This window comes from Myzus persicae, unplaced genomic scaffold, assembly GCF_001856785.1.
Source record: "Myzus persicae strain clone G006 unplaced genomic scaffold, MPER_G0061.0, whole genome shotgun sequence".
NCBI classification, from domain to species: domain Eukaryota; kingdom Metazoa; phylum Arthropoda; class Insecta; order Hemiptera; family Aphididae; genus Myzus; species Myzus persicae.
In genome coordinates this window covers 71,877-95,129 of record NW_019103983.1, presented here as the reverse complement: position 1 = coordinate 95,129, position 23,253 = coordinate 71,877, and the positions used below count along the sequence as shown (strand labels likewise).

At 28.6% G+C, this 23,253-nt stretch overlaps 2 protein-coding genes across 7 annotated transcripts in view; one reads left to right on the top strand and one right to left on the bottom strand.

The window, feature by feature from the left end:
- Positions 1 to 6,748: 6,748 nt before the first annotated feature.
- Positions 6,749 to 9,131, top strand: LOC111037210 (peptidyl-prolyl cis-trans isomerase NIMA-interacting 4). Of its 3 annotated transcripts, none has more exons than XM_022319615.1 (4): positions 6,749 to 6,898; positions 6,990 to 7,167; positions 7,668 to 7,787; positions 8,828 to 9,131. In XM_022319615.1, the coding sequence occupies exons 2-4, from the start codon at positions 7,066 to 7,068 to the stop codon at positions 8,984 to 8,986; spliced, it is 381 nt and encodes a 126-aa protein (XP_022175307.1). In that variant the 5' UTR covers positions 6,749 to 6,898; positions 6,990 to 7,065; the 3' UTR covers positions 8,987 to 9,131. The 3 variants fall into 3 exon arrangements, with proteins under 3 accessions (XP_022175307.1, XP_022175305.1, XP_022175306.1); XM_022319613.1 differs by having other exon boundaries at positions 6,986 to 7,167; XM_022319614.1 differs by having other exon boundaries at positions 6,972 to 7,167.
- Positions 9,132 to 11,194: 2,063 nt separating this feature from the next.
- LOC111037208 (collagen alpha chain CG42342) overlaps positions 11,195 to 23,253 on the bottom strand; it is a 55,457-nt gene continuing 43,398 nt past the window's right edge. For 3 of the 4 annotated variants that reach the window (XM_022319611.1, XM_022319607.1, XM_022319609.1), the window contains 7 exons: positions 19,191 to 19,217; positions 18,908 to 18,961; positions 18,709 to 18,735; positions 15,576 to 15,611; positions 14,397 to 14,531; positions 14,022 to 14,215; positions 11,195 to 11,568 (listed from right to left, as the gene is read on the bottom strand). In XM_022319611.1, the coding sequence (XP_022175303.1) occupies positions 14,051 to 14,215; positions 14,397 to 14,531; positions 15,576 to 15,611; positions 18,709 to 18,735; positions 18,908 to 18,961; positions 19,191 to 19,217 (444 nt within the window). In that variant the 3' untranslated portion in view covers positions 11,195 to 11,568; positions 14,022 to 14,050. The remainder of the gene's footprint in view (positions 11,569 to 14,021; positions 14,216 to 14,396; positions 14,532 to 15,575; positions 15,612 to 18,708; positions 18,736 to 18,907; positions 18,962 to 19,190; positions 19,218 to 23,253) is intronic. The other variant, XM_022319610.1, reaches the window with a different exon arrangement.

Genomic DNA, 23,253 nt, shown 5'->3' with positions numbered 1-23,253 from the left:
TTATAAATTCATATTTTAATATTGCACTGACTCCGAGGTTGGTTGTGATGTGATTTAAAAAAATTCCTCAATTAATATGAAAATGTCAGTATAGTTAACATATTATTAACTTCGACTCAAAATAAAATTTGTGACAATTGCGATTATTAACCAAATTAAAAAGTAAAAAAATTTGCATTTTAAACAATATTAATATATAGGACGTCAAACTGGGAAATACAGCTAGACTAAACTATAAATAATGCTAAATTAATTTAGGAAACGCTTGCGCGCTTTGAACGCAGGCAACAGAATAATAAATTATTTTCATTTGTGTAGGTGAAAATACGCTGGCAAGCGTTGCAACCTATTTAAGGACATTTCAGAACATGATCCCGAGGTCCTTTCGGGTCGTACCCGGGATGGGATCCCGTGTCAAGGATCACCAGCTAAGCATAGATTGTCCCCCGAAGGTTGGAAATCTTCAACTTTGGTCGTTGTCGACGTTGTCGTGTTAACTTCAACGATACATAAGCCGGACAATAACTCTGACATAATAATATTATAATGAACTGTCGTAGTTATTTACTCAGCACGAAGATTTAATAAAATTATGTTCAAATGAAATGTTTTAGGTGAAATTGATATTTGACCGAACACCCAACCGCCATTACTTAATTCACTAAAAATTGTAAAACGTGTATGCTTCTACTACTTTATCGCCAATAAAATAACGTTTGTTTCTTAGAGCATAATAATTTTATACTGAACTATATTATGATGTGATTATAATGTACATTATCGTATTATACAATAGTGTAATTATCGGAAAAAATAATTGTTTTTCATTTGTTTTATTATTTTTTTTTTCGTGAGAATTTAATTTTATATATACCACTTTGGGAGAGTTAATATATTTTTAATATGATAAAAAAAATACTTGAGTTTGTCATAATTATTAAACTCAAACGCGAACAATATTAGTGCACGGAATATAAAGTACTAGTGTAATAACCTAGCTATAAAAATCGGCTTATATACCCACAATTGTATCATGGAAAAAAAGTAGTATTAAACTGAGACAAGTAATCTACTATGTTCAGCAATTATATATGCATTACGATTACGTATATTTCATGCAAAAAATATTTTACTGTCTTGGATAAATTAATCAGTAAGTACCTATAGTCACAAATGTGACAAATTCTTTAAAGGGTTCTTATTTTATAACTTTTTATATTCTACATTCTATCATTTTATTTAATGTGATATTAAGTTTATAAGAAAAGTTTGAAATATTTATTCCTGATGTATGTATTATCGTTTCAGTTTAAAGAGAAATATAAAAAAAATATTTAAATTTGTCTATAATATTTGTCTACTCCTCTATTTTCTTTTATTCAATTTACCTATTTGAAAAATACTAATTTGGTTTATTTTAAAATTTAGAATATTATTTGTATAATTGTATGCTATCAAATAATAAACCTCTTAAAAGGACTCCCGCCCGCATGTGTGTTCTCCGTCTTAAAAATGTAAAATATGGAAAAAACTGTTTTTTGCTGGAAAGAACAGAGACGTTTACAGTTATAACTAAGAAACAATATTTTCATCGAGTAGAGGAGAATTTTAACTGTGCCGAATTTTTTTGATAAGACCAAGATATCAAAAGTTATTCAAGTTTGAAAAACGTAAAAATATCAGATTTTTAAAAGTATTGTAATAACTGTTTTTTTATCAATGATATCAAACAAATAATAACTCTACGACACAGAAAATATTATCTTCTACAATGTGTAAGTTTTTTGTGTCTCTACTAGGCCTAAAAACTGGGTGGTTCTATTCCGACTTCCGAGACAAGCATATTTTGCTACGTTGTACGTTTGTAAGACAGAGACAACGCGTCATGCGGATGTAGCGTCCTCTTAATATTTTGGTAACTTTTATTGAATACACCCAGCAGTTTTTGAGTATACAGATTACAACAACAACAACAAAAAACATTCATTTTTATATCATGTAGGAATAATATAAACGTGTATTTATCACGAAAGACGTTTGTTTTTTAAACCACAAATAAACGCACTAAAAACAAAATATTTACGTGAACGTCTTCAGAGCGCAGCGTATACAGTGTGGCCACGGTCCACGCCTTGAGTGGACGTCGACCACGAACGATGTGAAATAATACGGCCTAGTGTGGCCATAGATTATATTTACTAATTTGTATTATCTATGGGTGTCCGACGGGACAGCTTGAGCTTGGCGGACCACATGTGGAGACTTACGAACTGCATTTGTTCCCACTCGTCGTCGTCCTTGATCACACAAACAGCTACAGCAACTAACTATTATAGGCGTAAACATATTGCCGTGGAAAATCTTAAATCTGCAGTTAAGAAATAAACAAAAAAACATAATATTATATGTATTTTAGGTCGTTATTAATAATACGTGAGTATAACAATATTCTTGGAAAATAAATTATCACGAAAACTGAATATATGTGAATTTGAAATTCAAAACCCTCGCACGTCTTCACATTTCTCATCCAAGAGACTGGAAAATGTAATACAAGAGCAACCGAATATTTTCTCATATTATATAGGTTTAAAGTACCTACTTAATTTTGAATTAATAGACTGTTGAAATTAGAAAAATAAGAAAAATAAGAAAAATAATAATTTTTCCAACTACATAATAAAAGTAATTAATTTAGACTTCTTTGAGTTCTTTTAATACAATTTGTTGCAGTTTAATGCAGTTTATTAATATAGTAATTTAATCAAAAAGAGTCAATATTTTTGTTAATGTTATTTAATGTTTATGATTAATAATTTATTTATATAATGTCCAATAGTATTAAAATAAAACACATTTCCTTAAAATTAAAGGGTAAATACTGCTTCAGCCTAGCCCTAATGGCCCAATCCTCCTTCGGTTGATTTGATTAGTGTTCATATTTCTTGTTAATATAAAAATACATTTTGAATACAGACAAAAAAGGTGGACAAGTACATGTAAAAAATAATCGTCCTTATTTTCCTTGAAACTTTTCCAACTTGTCTTAACGTAAAATCCTGATCTGGAACATCACGAACTTTTGACTAAAAAAAATGTACCAAACCTAACCTAACCGACCACCGTTATCACTTGCAAATACGATTACCAGCGGACAGCTTTTCATTTGTAGTATATATGTATAATATTTTATACAATGTTTACAACTGATGTCCAATCGATTAGAGCAATCGATAGATAATACATCTGTATAATATTATAACAACTGTCGATGGTTTTCTTTTCAAACACGATTATGAGCTGTATCACTCGTCGACACAAATGCAATTATAATATATATAGGTATACAATAATAATATAACCCTTGGCTAATAGTTAATTACATTTTCTACTCCGGATATCCTACTATTTCGCGTATTGGAAACTCCAACAAATATCGGATACAGATTAAACCGAAATAGAAATAATTTCACCGATATAGATTTTCACATTTGACATTACAACGTTCGCATATACATAATATCATACATTATACGCCGTAAATGGATAGATCAACAGTGTACCTATATCATTAGACTGCCGGCGATATCCTTGTACCGTGTAATATTCACTTTTATTTTCGATCGATATATTAATTACTATTATACATTTATATTTTATCCGCAAATTGATATATTATTAATTATCACTTTAATATACTATACGACAACAACTTTTTTCAATCAAAATCTTTATTTTCTTTTCTTATAAATTGCAGCTATACATATATTTTAATAATATTATAATATTTCTGCTTTGTAAAGTTATATTTTTCGGCTATATGGGCCATTGGGTGTACAAAAGATATGATAAAGTTATATAATTCCACACTCAATAGTTAATACTGTGTTTTTCATTGTAATAATACGATAATAATATGTCGTATAGAGTTGAAATAGTTGATAATACAAATAATTATAATTTTGTACAAAAAAAAACCATTTTTCTATTTTACTATGTATGCGTGCTTAAGTATAAATGGTTTTATTACATTATTTATAAAAATAAAATGTATCATTAAATACATTATATTACAATATAATAAAGTAGGTAGGTACATATATTGTAAATTGTTAAATTATTACACGTAAGGCCGTAGCCAGAAAAATATTTAGGGGGGGGGGATTTATAAATATGTTATATTATACAATAAAATATGAAAATATAAAAATATTATTTTATATTAAATTAATCTTTATTTCAAAAATAAAATCGGGGGGAGAGTTGACCCCCCCCCAGCTACGGCCTTGATTAAACGTCTTAGTACAATGTAATTTATTTATTTGTAGGTAGGTATAGGTACCAAGGGGTGTAACCACAAAATAACTGTTATTCGCCGCTGTGATAAACACCGCATTTATATTTTAATTAACAGTTTTTTATGTAGGTAATTAACTATACTAATTTCTGTTTTATTACTCATTTTAACTGAATATTTTTAATTAAAATCTTAAGTTGGTATACATGCACCTATTCCATATTCTTTGACTCCTTCTCAATGTAATTGATTTATTATTTTGATTGTTATCAATAACTATGTACATTTGAAGATTATACTCTTAATTAATATTACTTATTAGATTTTTCACTCATAAGTCAATTAGGGTTGTAATTATATTTTTATCAAAAATTTGAATACCAAATACTGAGATGTGCCATTAGATCACATAATGATTAATAAATGGTAATTATTGGTTGGCCTGTATTTTTCGGTATTTTCGAGAATTCCCGCATTTTCCGAATTAATATTTAATATTATTAAGTAAGTACCTACATTCAAAAATGTCGTTTTGTTCAGAAATATCTACTGCAAAACGTTAAAACCACACAAGCTATTAGAATATATTTTGGTCTTGGAATTTTTTATTTTTTATTTTTTTACATATTTTATCCGTGACGAGATTTACGATTGTGTAACTCTGTGCACACGCGTTAGTTCAGGGCGGTTACGCTACTATAATATAATATTATAATATTATTATGTTCCCGACTATGCACCAAACGACTATTTTAATATGAATCTCCGAAATAGTGAAATCTCAATAGTGAATACATTATGAGGGTATGTAATAGTCGTGTCAGTATTTCTTACGAAAATTACTTTTCTGCAAATGTTTAAATTGGATTTTTGGTAAATGTTCCGTTCTATGTAAATGAGGTTGCTGCAATATTTATGTAGGTATCTGGTATTCCAGAAACTTCCACGATTTTAACGAACTCTACATTCACGGGTCATACCACTTGTGTTTTTTTAAGGTAGGTAGTTGTGGTTTTTACCAGTTTGTGAGTGAAATAATTCTATAGAGTAGCGCAGTAATCATACTGCCTTAACTTTAGCAGAAGATTGTTTAAAAAATAACAAATTTTTGACACATATAAGATGTGACGAGTTCTATGTTTATAGGGCCAAATTATATTTTATAAGGAGAGATACACTTAAAGTCAAAGATTTAGTATCCTAATAATTTATCGTAAAGCTACTGTTCGCACATCGAGCAATTTCCGACAACATTCTTAACATAACATTATGAGTTAAGTTAGGTTATAACATAGGTGGTATTATGTCTACACCGATTAATATAACGACAATGGATGCAAATGACATCCCAATACAGTAGGTACTTACATTGATGTAGATAAGTAATGGATGTTACTCAAACTATTATAACTATTAAAGTTGACCATAAAAAAAATTGAATAATGATGTCGGGATTGATATATTTTATAGACAAAACTATTACTTAGATAATTTCTTACAGTGCTATTTATTGTGTCTAAATAAAAGCCTAATGGTTAATCGAGCCCTGATTATGAGACTTTTGATTGCAAACACACTAATTATTTCGAAAAGTATTTAAGTTTTATTATTTACCTCTAGGTCATAACTATGCTGATTAATATAACGACACTAGAGATTGGAATATTTACTATTGGTCAATGGTCATTAAAATTTTAAACTGTACCTACATCTTGAATTTTTATAAAATTAAGTGTAATAAATGGTAATAATATTAATAATAGCAATGGCCTATAACATATTGTCCAAGTGTTGCTCAGGAAACACCTTAAATATGGGTTGGTGGGTATTGATAAAAGAAAAATAGGACATTTTATAGGTCGGTATAATAGTATAATGAGGAGTAGGTCACCTAAAATTATTTGAGCAACACCTATTTTTTTTTATCATACATGCCACTGAATAATAGTATTCTTATCTATCTCGTTTAACTAAAGTGGCTACATTCTTTTCTATAACGTAGGCTGTACAAATATACAATAAAATTAAAAATTTACCTGTATACTTACTGTACATTACAATTCTATACAAACTATTATTTTTGTTGGTGGCAAGAATAGTAGGGAGGTACTAACTACACTGGGCAGGTAAAAATACTCCTAATTCGTATGAGTAAATAACAACTAAATTCCCTGCATTTTCCATGTTTTTTAGTTCTTGAAACAAAATGGTTTTGTGTTAAAGAAAAAAAATTATAATTTTTAGATACCTATCACATTAATAGTCAAAATCTAAGGGGCTGGATATTGGATAGCTAAGTTATTAATTATTTTCCAAATAGCAGTGATAATTCATTAGAAATGTATTCAATTTTCAATTGAAAAATTATACTGTGGCGGCATCTTACAGTTAACATCATGAATACTTATCACTGTTAAATTGTTATCAATTTTTCGGATAACAAATATGTGATAATAGTCTGTTAAACAGTTAGAATTTGTACTTATTAGTTTGTAATATACTTTTTACAAGTTTTATTATTATTTCATCTTGAAGACTAAAACTTCAAACTTTCTTTTGAATGAAAATATTGTAATTCTGTATTTATTTTTTAAGTTTATTGTAAGTATCAATCATTTAGTTATATTATAATTTTCAATTTTGATATTTATATAGTAATTATTAATTTCTAAAGTTGTATGTTTCCAGTTAGGTATAGCAGCCAACAAATAAAATTAACCACATAATAATTTAAACTTTTAAAGTCTGATTTTTACAATATCATTGTCATGCCACCAAAAAAAAATGCCAATGCCAAGGGTCCCAAGAGCAGTGCCAAAACAGACGATGATAGCAAAGGAAAGGAGAAAAAAGGAGGCTCAGCTGTAAAAGTAAGATTTGCAAAATAAATCATTTGTACATAGTTTATGCACTGAACTCTAATGTAAATGATTGGACACTAATAGTTATGTCACAAATGTTACATTACATTTTCATTATTCTTTTGTTCTATGATATCAACAAGTCTACTTATTTGAATACCCATATACCAAAGTTAAAGATTTTATAAATCATTTTATTTCAAGTGTGATAGCAATTATATTTTTTATTTAATAGTAAGTATGTTGTTAGGTAGTCGATCAATATTTCATTCTGATTCACATCCAAATAAAGTAGTCATGGCCCTAATATTAGCTATATTAGCATATCCAAATGTTTGTGTCGTGTTATATGGATAAGATAAACTCTCAGAAATAAAAATAAAAGCACTGCTTAGTCTAGAATCTAGATCCCAATGCATCTTATGACATTTTTAAAAAGAGCAAATTTATACTTTATTTATTATGTATTATTTTGTCTACATTACCTTATACATGATATATTATTTCAGGTGAGACATATTCTATGTGAAAAGCAGTCTAAAGTGTTGGATGCTATGGAAAAACTCAAGGCCGGTGTGAAATTTAATGAAGTTGCTACACTATACAGCGAAGACAAGGCTAGGCAAGGTGTAAGTTAACAATTGAGTATAAGATTGACGTCATTATCGATGAGCTTATATTTTTACCACTGATTGTCAATAAAAAAAAATATCAGGAATACTGAACAACAATTTAAATGTTTGCTGCTTTGATTACAAAAATATAAGCCAATATTTGTAGTTGTTTGTTATATTATGTATGATTTATTAAAATCTGTGAATCTTAATTTACTGTATTAAAATATAAATTTAAGACACATTTTTTTCTCATGTCATACTGTTAGTACAATTGAAATTCAATTTCTGATTCATAATATTATAATATTTTAAAACGTTAATTATATTATGTTAAACATACCTAGGTAAAAACATTAACAATCAATTTATTCTCAATTATATTATTTTAATATATGCCTACATTAGATTTATTTTGGCTGGTTTGAATAATTTTAGTAATATTATACCTATAGAATTTCTATTCCATAGAATTTTATTTAATAATTCTATTGTAGCCAATTAATTCATTTATACTTTCATATCTGCCATATCATAGACAAAATATATAGTTTTACTTAATTTTTTTATTTAACATTATTCAGATTATTTTGGCTTGCTTTTTTGATTTGTATAAATTACTTGCACTGAAATACAATAATAATAATGTAATTCTTTCTTAAGTAACTGTTGAAACCAACCAAAAATCCATAATTTTATATTTTACTCGTAAGAAAGTTTCTAATTTGCATAATAATATCTAAAATCATTTCTAATGAATCTCCTTTGAAGTATAACTTGCAAAATGTTTCTTATTTCCATTTTGACTAGATGAATAAATGCATATAATTGATATGATATTGACAAATGAATTATTTATCTATAAACAATTATTTTCATGGTCAATAGCTTAAGCAATACCATAATCAGTGCTTTTATTTGTTTAAATTGTTGATAGTATGTATTCAATTAATTTTCATCTATTTAATTTACTAATACAACAAAATACCCATAATACCCATGATAGAACAGTATTTCATACCTAAATAATTAGTAATTGTATTAATTAATTTCAGGGTGATTTGGGCTGGATGATTCGTGGCTCAATGGTTGGTCCATTTCAAGATGCTGCATTTGCTCTACCTGTGTCGAGCCTTGCCAGTCCTGTTTATACCGATCCACCTGTCAAAACTAAATTTGGTTACCACATTATTATGATTGAAGGGAAAAAATGATAATTTTTGTTGTTTGTTACATTATGTTCATGAACAAAGTATACTTTTTTCATTTGCATTACTGATTGAGTAAAAACTGTATAAACCATGTATTTACAAAATGTGTCACTATGTAGGTGCAATAAACTAATTCTTATCAACAATATATTGGTGTTTTTTTTATTGCTAATACAATTAATGTTAAAATTAAAATCAATTCATAGATTAAAAGAAAATCATAAAACACAATGCTACTGAAAAATATATTAATGATACTATAGGATTAAAAAATAATTGAATAATTTAAGTATTCGATAATTTGTTAAACATATTATATTATTATGTACCTATTAAAATATTTTTGCATTAATAATTGTGTTTAAGAATCAGTTTTTCACATTCTGTATGACTATAAATTACATAGAAAAGCGGTTTCTAACCTTTTTATTACCAAGTACTACTTGACTGACATTTGTATTACCCATAGAGGTGTACGGCACACATTATAAGTTAAATGAGGACTATAAATGAATACACTTAAAATATGTCTTCTCTTAACTAATTCATAGAATTAAATTGCATTGTATAAAAGTAAAAAGTTATCCTATAGTATCAACTGACAACTAATTAAGTGCTTGTGCTTATAAATCTTTTCTTGAAAACAACTAAAAATATTAAGTCAGAGTTTCGTACCTAAGGGTTTTTTGATGTAAAGAATTCATTGCTGAAGGTCTCAACTCTCCAAAAAATTTAAGTTTTTGGTTATGTTCATAGTTAGGACTGGTAGGAGCATAACTCGGACATTGTGGCAACATTTTAATATTTTCTTGAATAAGACTTCGTTTTTGAAAAAAATAGTAATACATAACGAAAACAAATAGAATCATTAGGATTATTGTGTTGATGACCAAAGCAAAGTACTGTATGTTGTTGAGCAAACAACATTATTTTTTTGTAAAGATAATTATAAGTGAATTTACTTCTATTTAACTGTATGATCTTATTGAGAGTTTTTTCTAACCCTTTAATCTAAAACTGTGTTATTTTTTTTGTACAATACATCGGCTAAGAATCTTTGGGTAATGCCATCACATAATGTAATGCTCACTTAATTTGAGTTTAATAACCAAATTATAATAATAAGTTTTAACATGAACAAACAATAACAATATAATTTTTAAAAAACTGAAGCCAAGTTAAGCTCGGTAACCCAGTACTAATATATAAATTAGATGTGTAAAAGAAATCTTAATTTTTTCTTAAATATACCTAATACTATGTAACATATCATCTGAATTGTGTTTGTGTATCTCGGGTTGGAAGTCATTGACCAAGAGGGTTTTATTTGACATAATTTTCTAAGTCTTAAACATGTAAATGTTTTTATTTGTGTGATCTAGTATTGGAACTTTTATATCTTTTATTGTTCTTAAATACTAAAGCATATTGTTGGTAACATTTTCTGTACCTACATGAAATGTGTGTACAAAATTATTAATTTAATTGATTTCTATGAATTTTTCTTCTATAGACATTTTAATCAGTTACTGAATGAGTGAAGTTTGAAATGAAGTTATAAGATAAGTCAACCCAAATATTATTAAATAGTTTTATTAGTATAAATGTATAATTTATTAGCATTCTTACAGTATTTGTTTTGTATAAATAGTAGGTAGGTACCTATAATTACATTTTTCTTATATAATATAATTTAGTATTCATACCCATATTTTCCAATAACAATTTATTCATGTTTCTTTGTCTTATTCTAATGAAATGAACACAATTTTGATTAAAATAAGAATTATTTTGCTAATTTAACTTAACAATTTATGTGTTTAAAATCCATGCATAATTACAAATTAATTTTTTTTTTTTAATGAAACATATTTCACATTTTAGGTACTTATGTCTTAAGTTTAAAGTTATTACACATTTATTTAATAAATAAATAATTTAGGTAAAAACCAAAATACCCAAATTTTGAGGATTGTGAGGTAAAATTATAGTTCAGTAACAAAATATATAATGTATGTACCTATTACGGTTTATTACCCTTTTTTTGTAATTTAAATGTTTAATAGCAAATTGTCATGAATACAAAAATAAAATCTGTTACTCAAACTATTATTGTTTTAACATAATATAAAACTCCTAAGTATAATAATATAGTACACACAGATTAATATCAAACGGATGTTAATGAATGGTCATCAGGATTAATGGTTACCCAACAAGGAACTGAGTTGATTTTGAGCGGGGAGGGTCGTCAAACGATGGGATTTGGATTCATAATACATAATATAATGTCACATATAATTATTATTATTGTACACAACATGTAAAAAAAAATAATAATAAATCCATTCGTTTGTATAAGTCATGGTTCCTATTACATCAGCTGTGCTGACTTACAAAATAGGCCTTAATATAAAATGTATTTACATTTACCTAGTTTATAATATTATATATAATTAACATAATGACGTAATAACTGCAGTGCACAACGATCCCGTCGTAAATCGATGTTGATCGATAATGTTATGATAATATGTACACCGAACTTTGGTTCAAAACAGTTTGTTGTCGTCGTCGTTGAACTTCTGGAAATAATAATAATCATGAAACAATAATATTATCAATTTTTTTTTGTAAAACATGACATTAACCAAGTCCAATTATTGTGTATGGTTACTATAAAATATGTGAAAACAAATTTCATCAAGTTTCCTGCAGACGAATAACGACTAAAATCGAGACTGGGAATTATAACATATTATTACGAATAACTTTGGAGAGTAAATTGTTTTCATAGTGATTATTAATATTTTTGTTAATTCTTGACGAGTTACTTTTTACTACTATGTATGTATAGCAATATACATTTAAATATTGTTTATGCGAAGGAGTTGTATAATTACAACTCCCCCCCACCCTACGGTTTTTGGGAGTTTTACGTATGTTTTTCAAAAATATTATATTTTAATCACCAGAGGTTATAAAGATTTATCTTTGTTAGGAAATACATACATTGGATCATAAACGTATCTTTTGAATCACGTCTATTAAAGTAACAAATTGAGTCACCATACTAAAAAGTATGTCAAAAAATAGTCTTATGAATATACAGACACCAAAAGACTATTTCAGCCACATAATATTATTCAACCCATTATTGGAAAAAACTCATAGCACCGATACTCGATATATTTTCTTTACAAAGAAAATCTATTAATCATAATTCATAAATATGTTTTTTCTAATAATTAACCGTGTTACCAAAAACCTTACGGAAAATCGGTCAATAGCAAACAAAATCTTGGATCCATCCCAAATATATATAATATTTTAATAATAATATGTATTATGTTAAGAAATATTTTGTAAGACGGCGTGATGTATAGGCAATATGGGTACATTGCAAAGCAAAAATTATTGTTACCGTCAAAATAATATAATAGGTCTATTATTCAATATTATACAATATTATTGCACTACGCAGATATTACGACACTCCTACAAATATTATCTTTTAATGGGTATATTATATTTTATTGACGCGTGTACTACGCCCAGAATTATAATATCATATTAAATTCTTATTTCTTACAATGATTTTAATTTGTTCAATCATGTTTTTAACATCTTGATTAAGAGATTTCGTAAATATTACAGAATGTAAAATATAAGCATTAGAAAAACGTTAGTTATAAAATTTAAACACGTCAAAATAAATCAGACAAGGGGGCCGTGATGGATCGCCCTTTTCTGGTAAAGCGTTTTAGTTAATTCGATTATGATTAAGTCATTATTTTTTTATTGGTATAAAAAAATAGTTTTTAGTATTTAGTATTTAAAAATATTACACACTAATAAGGAGTATACGCATTTCAATTTCAATGTTTACGATACAAATAATTTGTATTTAATATTTATGAAATGTTCAATTTGTGTAGTACACACTTGAAAAATTAATAAAATGTTTCTCAAAGTAGTTCATACTAGAACCAAAAGTATAAATATAAATATTGTATTTATTTATTTATTTATTTATTACAAATTATAATCGTATGCAATGTTTTTGGTAAAAATTAAATCAACCAACCATTCCTAATAGTTAATACTAATATTAAATTAAATTACTAATGGAAATAGTCTGTCTTATATAATAAAATATACTTAGTAATATCATAGAAGAATAATATTGATAATATTGGCTGATGGACTATCTCCTCTCAGAATCCTTTTTACAATAATCTATTATTGAATTCAAATGTAATACACCCTTTACAGTGACCCACATGATACCTATTGTGCAACACACCGATACCTAATTGCCCACCTTTATATTTGAATTTGAAACGTTTTAAATGTGATATAACCCTTTGTGATCACTTTAAGTTCCGCTTCAAAATAAATTTGTATATAATTACAAACTAGTATGCAACAGTTATTATTGCCTGACTCTACTTTTATGTCTCATATTCTACCAGAAAAAATTATCATGAAAGAAAAAATGTCAGTTACTATAATAACAAACACATTTTCAATCAAATTTGTTATCAAAAATAATAGATTTTTCTTTCATATCCTATTTTTTATAAAGGGAAAAAATCGATATAGCCAAAAAAATGTTAAGGTGTCCTGAAAGGGATCAACTAAAAATGTCCTTTGATGGTAATGTTGGGGATAATAATTCTTATAACACATATCGATGTAGCTTTAAACGTTTGTCACTATTTATGTCATACATATATAGCTTACAACGTTCAAATAAAAGAAAAATAGAAAAATGATGTAGTTAGAATCATAAATCAAATTTTACGGGTTTCCGACACTACTGCAGAAGACACAAGACAATTTTTCGTTTTCCGCCCCAAAGCGAGAATTACGACAGTTGGAAAATCAAACATCAATTAAACAAACCTACGGCAAAAAAATCGAAATCACCTATACAGCCAGTATTATCATTTTATACCTACTGGAAACAAATATCAATAACGTGAGTAATAATTAATTATTATAATAATATTAATAAAAACAATACGAATCACACCTTTGGCACGACAAACGCAAGCGGTGTTATTATTTCACGGTCGGGTCATAACTGTTCGTCTCGTCGGTGTACTCGTCACCGTAATCGCCACCAGTCTCCTCGTCGCCGCCGCCTCCACCGCCCTCGTCGTAATCGTCCGCCGGCGGTTCTGCGGTGGTCTGCGACCGGTAAGATTTCGTTGTGGTCGTCGGTTCCTTTCGGACGTCATCGGACACAGTCGTATGTTATTATTATGATCGGCATCATGGGCATTATAATATTATTTTGGGTATGTGAGGGTCATGCAGCAAAAGCGCACACCAGACGAAAAAAAGACAACGGAAGTTAATTTCCTGGTGACGAGTTGGCGCGAAAAAAAAAATTTCCGAAACGTACCTTTTGCGGCCTCCAGCCGCATCCGGGCAGCGGCAGTCCGTCTAGTCCGATGGGACACGGAGCGTCCAGTCCTGGCACTCCTTGATCGCCCTTGTCGCCTCTGTCGCCCTTCCTGCCTTTTTTACCTACCGGACCCTGAAACGGACGCATGCGCGTTAGCATTATAGTCTATAGGTGCCTATACGTATATTGTGTAATGTTGCGAGCGGGTTAGGGGACCATGGACGAGCAGAGCAATAGATGGATGGGCGATCGGACTCTAGACTATAGTGTTTTCCAACCTATGGGTCACCACCTGGTTTTGTAAAATTGTTATAATTGGCCGCCGACTCTCGAGGGGTAATTACTTACGAGCAGTAATTACACTCTAGGTATTTAGTTGTAGTGATTTAGTGTCGATCATATTTTTAAATAAAAGAGAAATTTTATTTGAAATCATTGTTTAAAGTGTAATTAAATAAGATAATTAATTAGTTTTGACTACAGTTATGGATATATATTGTATTAACTTGTTTTTACATATTATTTAAGAAATTAACTTAATTAACCTCTGTTATTAGGATTATTAGACAATTATCGGATAAGTTAAAATAAATAATTAACTTTTTAATTTTTTCACTAAATCATATACCATTCATTAAATTATAATAACGCCTATACTTAGAGCATTCAATTTTGGGGGATTAGTGTGAGTTTGTAAAAATTGCAATGTGTTTGGGCATGGGGCAACCTTATACTTTGATATCCTATGGTGCGTTTGGGAAGTATCTTATCAATATTATTATTATCCTGCATTACTTAGTAATAAATTATAGCTTACACTAGTACTACAACTATTACAAATTTACGTTTCCAGAATGTCCGAACAAAACAAAAATGTGTGCCATAATTATTAAGTTAAGGTTTATTTAATATTTGTTCTTCTTTTTTATAATTGTATCTTTTGTCTTTTAAATCGTGTCACACCAGTCCAAACACGGTATTAGAAACTGGCCCAAATACATTGTTTTTATATTGGGCAAGTAAAAGGCAATTCGCGGAAGCGCTTGAAGTTCGAGAATTTTCGCCTGAATAAAAATATATTATGAGCTGGCATAGCCAACGATACTCGTCAAAAAATCCTCCCCATAACTTAACCTATATATTGTACAGGTAGAATATAATATTATATATACTCACAGGTTCACCTTTGTAACCTTTGTCTCCTTTGGGACCCTGAAAATCAAATGCCACGACGGTATTAAAATGCTGCTTCTACAGTATATCCGCAAACGCTTATTATATAAATGTAGAAGAATGCGAGTCCGATAAATTCCACTCAGAAAATTTACGTACATTTTACCGGTAGATATGAATACAAGTATTTGTCTTATTAATAATTTTTTTCACGTTAAAAATATTATACAATAATATGTTTGTATCCAAAATATTATAATATTACTTACATCAAAGGATATTTCTCAATAAATAATATTATATAGGTAGGTTTGGTTAAACTATACCTACGTACTGTAGAATTCGAAATAAAATATTAAACAAATTATAATTATTAAAATACGTCAACTATTCTATTATTATCATTTATCATAGTATAAGAAATAAAAAAAACTACATTAATATAATAAAAAACAGGTTGTCATTTGTTCCTAAAAAAACACAAAACGTTTTGAATCACTATAGAGGCTGGTGAGTAGTGACTACACCTCTGAGTATAATGTACGTAAATTTACTGAACTTTTTACCGATGAGACCCGCGTATAAAAATGCATATACAGACGGCGCATGCACATTCTGGAGGAGTGAGCACGAAGTATAATTATATATTAAGCTTTCGCAGGTAAATAAATATTATAGAAATGGCAATTTTTTTTATATATTTTTAATTATTTATAACATATTCTTATGCATAACAATATATGCAGAAATGGGTGTTGGCGCGCCGGTCAGTTTGATCTTGGAATTTACCTAAGTACATTATTTATTTATTTTTTGAATATCTATTGATATTCGATATCTTTTCGACTTTCATCAGTCGTATAGGGTTTCGGGGTTGCTTGTGAAATAACGCCATCATTAAATTATTTTATAATTAATATTTCCATCGTCATGGTTATAATAGCATAGCACAAGTATTAGGTAGAATATATGATAACATCAAGGTTGTAGGTACCTAATGATTGACAACAATTAATTTATAAATATTTGTCGTCCGAAAACCTGTTAATAATGTCCTTTGTGCACGAAAGCAGATTTTATTTCTCCCTCTAACTTCAATTTTTGTTTTCAATATTAAATTTTCAAGCTGCGTTACAGCAACGAATCTGCAGCGCGGTGATCCTTTTTGTGATTAGTGTTCCTTTTCTTTCTCTCATCCGGTACTCCAGGGCTATTCTGTTTTCTAATTTGTTCCGTCTCGTGTACTACACATTATATGTAGTACATTTACCCCACAGTGTATATACCTATCCCCGTATACATATTATATGCTATATAGAATATGTATACCTACTATTGTGTGTTCTATTATAATTGACCACCCTCGTTTCGCAATCGTGACTCAAAAGCTTGCCAGTGATCTCTTTTTCTCGTCCACGTGCCGCGATGATGTATTATAGTTAGGTATATAATATGAGATGTAAAGATATAAATAACGAACATATTATCTATTTCAGCTATAAGTCGTACTGCTCAGACCCCTATAACCCCCGATTACGTTACCTATGTCGGCACATTATGGTTGAAACCCCCTAAAAAATCCAAAAAAAAATATTTGAATGTAAGTATGCGGAAAATACACATGCCAAATATTATCTGCACGATTAAATACGAATAATAATATAGGTAGATACTAATATAATTATAATTTATAGATAAATAAATATTAAAATATCGTCGTTTTTATCACCGCACGTCCCGGACGAAATCTGCATTCATCGTAACACAAACGCGCATTTGTAGCTAAATTCCGAGATCAAAACTCAATATGGGTCAAGTTCAATATTCATAGGTTTTCGGGACGTAAGTGGGTAATCAAATTAGAAGGGTTAAATGGTGTGTTTATTGAGGGTACACGAGTGGACGTGAGCTGATGTTAATTAATTGAAGCTTTGTACGATATTATACACTACAGTACTAGTACAAAAGCTATCTGTGGTATAAAAACCATGGTATAGGACTTGTACGGTCACTAATTTTGGATAGTAATGTTAGTGAATTAGAGTGCTCGAGATTATTTGAAAACAATGTAAATAGAGTCACCATTATACTAAAGTAGTGGTACATAATATTTACAGTAGAAACCGTTTAAACACGATTAACTGATTACAACGACAATATAATATTATCTATAATCCTATATATCCTACAATGCTGTTCCACCAATATTTTCGTTAGATCATTTTTTTTAATGTTTATATTTACAAAAAATAATTGAACAATAATAATGATAATAACTTTATTGCATTTAAAAACGGTATTAATTAAATTATTTTATTAATTTACTTCATTGATATTATTATAATACGCTATTAAAATTAATTTAACTCTTCCAAAGCAAAACAAAACAAAAAAGAATATTTTATTTTGTTTAGGTTATCATAGGTAGGTATATGATATAACATCACTTAAGTAACAATGAAGTAAATTTAAAAATATTTTTATTTTAAACGAGAAAAATGCGTTTTGTCATAAGCATTAGATGTCTATGTTTCTTGTATTCTAATAAAATACCACCTCGTATAAAATAAAACAGGACTCAAACTATCGACGTTAAAATGTGTTATCTGTTATAGCAAACGATGACTATGGTAACCGGGTTTTTATCGAATTGAATGTTTTAAAAAGACCAAAAAAAATTGTCTCAAGTTAAAAAAACACATATCGTATATGTTTTCCAAGCCACTATAAAGCTGCAGCATAATATTGCCTCTATATAAATACACGTCTTAATATCGATAATTTAGAAACGCTTTTTTTATGAAAACTTGCAAGATAACAATGTTTTATTTCATTAAACTGTATCTCGAGTTTTTACTGATACACATCACACGATGGATACATAATGTATTATGTATATTTGTATATTGCGTTTTAAGTTTTAAGTTTAACATTGAAAATCTAATATAAGAAGGAAAATTATTTTTTGTTTAAGTTGTTTACGAATCTACAATAACGTTTATTATAATAGATATATTATCAGGTCGCACTTTCTCTACAGGTCGTTGTAAACGGTTTCTGCTGGGCACATAATGTTATAATAATGTATAGAAGCAAAATAAAAATGTTAATATTGTTTATAGTTGAAATGTTATACCTCACCACCAGGAATGCCATCCGTACCCTAAAACAGAACAGAAACAGCTGGAAGTATTTTTATCTCCTTGAAAAAATCGCGTTAGTTATTAAAAACCAAACGTAGATATTTAAACACGGATACATATTATTATTAACATGTACACAAGATATTATCATATAGAATATACGTTTATGCGTATATTGTGCGACATACATACAGGCAGGCCAGGATCTCCTCGTTCCCCTTTGGTACCGGGCTCCCCTTGACCACCCTAGAAATATAGGCGATAAAGCGATAGAGAGACAGAAACATAATAGGTAAGTAGGTATAAGGTGTAACACTGTTTTAAGACACAATTATATTAATACAATTGTTCGGTAAAAAACCAATATGACAACATTTTATTATTATTATATGACAACGGCCCAACCGATGGGAGCATTATATTATATGCGTGTGGTATATTTAAGGTATTAAAATGTATGTATGATAATAATTACCTTCATCCCGTCCAGTCCTGGAGGACCCTAAAATAACAAAAACCAAAGCCTTATTAACACGTATACTCATTTGGGATACGGATAGGTTTTGCAAATGATGGTTAGTGATGAACGAAGGTAGGTAGTAAAAATAAATCACAAGAAAACGGTTGATTAGGTATAGGTACTCACCCCGCAGGCACACATGCAGCATTCCACAAGTCGGATATTCATTAAAAAAAACAACACAATTTTTTTTTTTAACCAAATATTTTTATAGTCACCATCATTAATGATGGGCGGCCGGAATTAACGAATATCTAGAATTCTCCCGGAAATAGTGTAATATAATATGTATCGTATCATATTAGTACAATTAGTTTACTATATTATATATTTTCTGGCATGACATTCTCTGGACTTTGCAGGTTGTTCTTGGATACCGTTTATGATTACAGATTTCCACATAACCGTAACATTAAATCGATTTCTAAAAGCACGTCATGTTGTTATAAGTACCCTTTTATTCCACCAGGATTTTATACGAACTAATTTTGTTTCACATGCATCAGTTTCAAAATTTAATCATTGTTAATACATTGTACATCATGGTAGACAGTGTACATTTCTCAATATAATTTAAAAGGTTTAGTAAAGAAATGAATACATATTTGAATATTTGAAGTTGGCTAATTAATGCGCCCCCAATTTGAATATACTATTATTTTATTATTATTTTTTCAATCAATTTTATTTAAATTATTGTTTCTTCAATCAATTGTATTTAAATTATTGTTTTTTCAATCAATTTTATTTAAATTATTATTCTAAACGTTCATCTATATATATATATATATATATGAATTTATTTACTTTGGGTAATTTATTATAATTTTCACTTTAATTTACTATAAACACTGAATTATTTAACACACGATTTGTTCATACTTCACATTATATTATTCTGAATAATGGTATTATTAAAACTATTTATATCAATAAATATCTCTAGAGTAACGTTTAAAAAAAAAATAAGGATAAAATATGTTTTTATTATCGAATTGCATTTAAAAAAAAAATACTTATAGCACCTATATGCATTTATTAATAATCTAAAATATATCATGTATAATATATAAATTAAGAACAAAGTCAAGCGATTTATTTTCAAGACGTTTTTATATAACCTAGGTTTAAAATTATTATTACCGTTTTCAAACAGATATCTCTAATTATTTAATGTTAAAAAACAGTACTTGTGTGTGTTCAATATTTTTATGATGGAAAACAATTACAATTTATCATATTTTTTTACCAAATATAAACGCAGTTTAAGACATAATCTTTTGATTATATATTGATTTAAATAAATGGATTGGCTTCGAATCAATATGTTTATGATGTTGTATTAAATATAGGTTATAGCCTATAGGTATTAAATACTTTACGTTTTTGGCGCTTGTGTAACGAATAAATTGGAAGCTACAATTGGGTTTAGTAATTTTTACTGTCTTCTAACATCAATACACGATTTATATTTTATACCCTTAAAATGTACCTATTAATAGGCTACATAGATCAATCAACATTATTTCGTTTGGTAGACTATTTCCCGGCCAAACATAGAATAAAATATTGATTGTGAAATACTAAAATGTATGATGAAACGGAATACAGATTGATATTATAATAATATTATAATACAGAGGTACCCACAATATGTATGAGAGAGATAGATCATTAACGAAACTCAACTGTTATCGTCCAAACGGTATAATGGCTCGACGAGCCATTATATTCACCTACATATACATAGGTAAACTATTCTGTTTAAATTCAGCAAACACAATCAATTTTTGATCTACCGATTTCCCGAAACCATTCTAGCTGTAAATGTTACGAAATGGCTGTATTGTAAAATTACCGAAGGAAACGCTGCAGCTGCACGCAATGCAATGTGCATTTGTCCTGCAGAGAAACAGATAAAAAGAAGTCAAATAACATACAACGTGCATTTTATTGCGGTGCACTCACGGATCTGCAATTATTATTCGTGACATTCTCGACGATGCACACACGCGGAAAGCGCACTTACTATAATATTATACCACAGTCATTATATATCAACATAATAGTGGTGGTCATTCGCTTAATATTAAATTTATTATAAGTAAAAATTTAACATAATACAATACACTTATAATATACATAGTAGTTTTAATCGTAAATAGTATCGTTATTTCGAATAAAATATATTATTGAAAAAAAAATGTAATTTTACACGCAAAAGTCGTAATAAAAGATGGCTATATAATATAAATTAATATGTTTACAATAATAATAATAATAATAATAATAATAATTTATCGATATATATAATATAATGGTATACATTTATAATATTTCTCCTTAATTTTGTTTTAGTACTCATCCAAAATATGATACTATATATATATATATTATATTCTGAACCATAATACAGCATTAAGAGCGTATATAGGTAAATACTTGGTATAATAAGTAAACTTGTAAATTATGTACAAACGAAAAACTTTTTTTTTTGTTCATAATATCCGTTTTTCGCGTAAGGCATCTCGCGAAAGAGTGAGTGTTATACCATATATTTGTAAATATATATACACACATATATATATAATATATGACACAGAATTTTGTATGTATTATATAATATATTATAATTGTATATACACGTATATGTAAAAAAAAAAAAAAATACAAATTTCTTAAACTTATATGACATAGTGCATCATAGTAATTATGGCTGTGAGGTGGCGAGGGTGGAAACAATTGTGGACAACGTAGATAAGGTTAGGGACGTGGTGGGACTTTACTGAAAAATATTATCATGAAGATTATTTTTTTAAAATCGGTTGTGGGAATGATGACGCATTGACACGGCTTCCGGATCCGGAAAACTACACGGATTACAATAATATATATTGTACATCGATTAAATCCTAGCGATCGGTAGGTAATATATTATTGTTTGAGTATAGTATATAATAGGTAAGTCGCAATCGCAACACCCCCTCACGTCGGTGTTGCACGGAACTACGGTAAAAAGATGCGTCCGTCTCCTGCTATAATTATACGGTTAAGTCGAATGGAGTTTGAGGAAGAAAAACTTTGGCGTGGGTTGAGAACGGGGGTGGGGGTCAGGTAAATCGAGTAGACCCACTGCAGTGACGCGATCGGCGCGTTGAACAAATCATTTGGTACAACCGACCGAAATCGTTACCCGCTGGTGCGATATATGTGTTTGGCTTAAAAACGATCGGTGTATGGGACTAATATGATGACTTATGATGATGCTAATACTTAATGTATATCGGTTTTTGGTTTAACTATTATGTTTATCGTCTTCCGATCGAATATTTTCCACTCTCCGTGGCGTCCGGATAAGATCATTGTTGTTTTGTAAAATCGTTTTAGTTTAACATAACACTTAAAATATTATAAGTTATTATTAAAATCGAAAAATTACGAGTTTGTGTGTTTGTGTGTTGTGTATGTGTGTTTTTGGTGTGTATATATGAGATGTATCGGTATTAGCCCCACTGCCATTTAGGTGGATTTTGGACATTAGGTACCTATATACAAAAAAAAAAAAAAAAACTTATAAAAACTTTTTTGACGGAAAAAACACATTCAGTTACATATTACGACCTGTTTCGTAAATTATAATAATGTCGCGTCTATAAAAAAAATGAATATAATAATATTATTTTATCATGTACAGCGGGTTGACTTGTTTTTGACGAAAAACAAATATTTACACGTCTTTTTCAAATCTTTTTATAATGTAATATTATAACTTAAAAAAAAAAAGAAAATCATAAATACATATCGCGGCTTAAATTATATTAATATTATATGTCGCGTGTTAGTATATAAATACGGTGGTGGAACGACGACTACAAAACGTATTAATCATTATTTATAACATTAAGAAAATAGGTAGGTATAGCGTAAGACTAAATATTAAAAAAATGTTTAAAAAAACGGTTAGTTAAAACTCTAATGGTGATATATTATATTATTATATATAATAAAGGATTTGAAA